Source organism: Rhincodon typus, unplaced genomic scaffold, assembly GCF_021869965.1.
Source record: "Rhincodon typus isolate 14 unplaced genomic scaffold, sRhiTyp1.1 hic_rhity00000061, whole genome shotgun sequence".
Lineage (NCBI taxonomy): Eukaryota > Metazoa > Chordata > Chondrichthyes > Orectolobiformes > Rhincodontidae > Rhincodon > Rhincodon typus.
This window is the reverse complement of record NW_025965699.1, coordinates 18790-20771: the sequence shown is the minus strand read 5'-3', so window position 1 is coordinate 20771 and position 1982 is coordinate 18790. Positions and strand designations below refer to the sequence as shown.

Here is a 1982-nt window from a genome sequence, read left to right as displayed (position 1 = left end):
ACCCAGTCACACCCAGAGACACCCAGTCACACCTAGAGACACCCAGAGAGACCCAGTCACACCCAGAGACACCGAGAGACTCCCAGAGACACCCAGTAACACCCAGTCACACCCAGAGACACCCAGTCACACCCAGAGAGGCCCAGTCACACCCAGAGAGGCCCAGAGACACCCAATCACGCTCAGAGACACCCAGTCACACCCAGAGACCCCCAGTAACACCCAGAGAGACCCAGAGACCCCCAGTAACACCCAGAGACACCCAGTAACACCCAGAGACACCCAGTCATACCCAATGACACCCAGAGACCCCCAGTAACACCCAGAGAGACCCTGAGACACCCAGAGAGACCCTGAGACACCCAGTCACACCCAGAGACCCCCAGTAACACCCAGAGACACCCAAACGCACCCAGAGACACCCAGTCACACCCAGAGACACCCAGTCACACCCAGTGACACCCAGAGACACCCAGAGAGTCCCAGAGACACCCAGAGAGACCCAGAGAGACCCAGAGACACCCAGTCATACCCAGTCACACCCAGAGAGACCCAGAGACACCCAGTCACACCCAGAGACACCCAGAGAGACCCACAGACACCCAGTGACACCCAGAGACACCCAGAGAGACCCAGTGACACCCAGAGACACCCAGAGAGAGCCAAAGACACCCAGTGGCACCCAGAGACACCCAGAGAGACACAGTCACACCCAGAGACACCCAGTCACACCCAGTCATACCCAGTGACACGCAGAGACACCCAGAGATAGTCCAAATTCAGCCTGGGTCTCACATACTTTCAGTGACATTTGTTATGTGGTTGTGTAGAGTATTCACGAATTGGAAGGCAGCAAGTGAGGATTTGTTGGTAAAAATGTTGAGGGGAAAAGCAGTGCCTGGTCCCTTTAAAAGACTGTGTTTAGTCTGTGCTTGGACATTTGCAAGGGCCGACCACAGAGCCCCAGAATTGAAACAAGTGGATCAAAAGGCCTTACAGTCGGGAGGCCAAACTGCAGTTTTGTTTTGATGCTTTGGCAACAAGTTGCAATCAGCCAATTAATTTAAACCAAGCACTCAGCGACTGAAAACCAACTGAACGAAAACTGATGGTTTTGACAACCTGAAACCAATCATATTAGAAGAAATTGATGTGTCATTGGAGGTATATAAGAAGGGGTTTTTTTCGAAAATCGGAATGAGAGCCAACTGCCAGGGAAGTGGGGACCTGTGTTTATTAAAACAGCATACGATTAGAACCTTGTTTTATTAGGGAATAGTTAGTAGTTAGAGGGGAATTGTTCAGTTTGTTAGTCGTTCTGTTAATTTTTCCACTGTTAGGGTTAAAGAAATAATTTGTTACTTGTTCCTTATAAAGTGAGTGTCAGGGACGCTTTTCATTTAGCTACTCTTTCAAAAGAATACGAGGGGGCAAGGCGAGCTGCTCAGGGTCTTTCAGCTTTAATTATCAGGAGGGAACCTCTACTCGTGCCATAACAGATTGGGGATGTGTTTTGGGTTGATTACCAAAGGGGTTCAACCACCCTTTCTCTGTTACACACTCAATAACTCCCAGTGTCACCCAGTGACACCCAGTGTCTCCCAGTCACCGTGCGTGAAGGGGGCCCTGGGTTCCCCACACACAATGACGCTGCCCGTTTCCCTTCCCAGGGGTAACTGTTCCTCCTGCCCCTCGATAGTTGGCATTCTGTTCATTAGACAGTGTCAGTGGGTCCTCACCTCCTGATAGGTGGCATCGCGCTGTGTGACCCTCACACCCCCTTCCACTGCCCCGGGACATGCAGCCTGTGTGGGCACGGGGTCAGAGGTCGGTGCTCCCAGTGACGAGGGCGATCCCGGTCGATTTTCCGTCCTGTCGGGAGGGAGAACGGCAGCAGCTCCTCCTGCCACCTCCTGGACATTTAGCTTCCGTCTCCGGATCCTGTCGATATCCTCGTAATGTTTATCAGGAACCTGGGAATA

General features: G+C 52.0%; 1 protein-coding gene across 1 annotated transcript in view; it reads right to left on the bottom strand.

The window, feature by feature from the left end:
* The window catches only part of LOC125488197, a 12450-nt gene that overhangs the window by 6732 nt on the left and 3736 nt on the right, over nucleotides 1–1982 (bottom strand). Inside the window, exon 2 of the mRNA XM_048621121.1 lies at nucleotides 1740–1973. Within this exon, the coding sequence (XP_048477078.1) occupies nucleotides 1740–1973 (234 nt within the window). The remainder of the gene's footprint in view (nucleotides 1–1739; nucleotides 1974–1982) is intronic.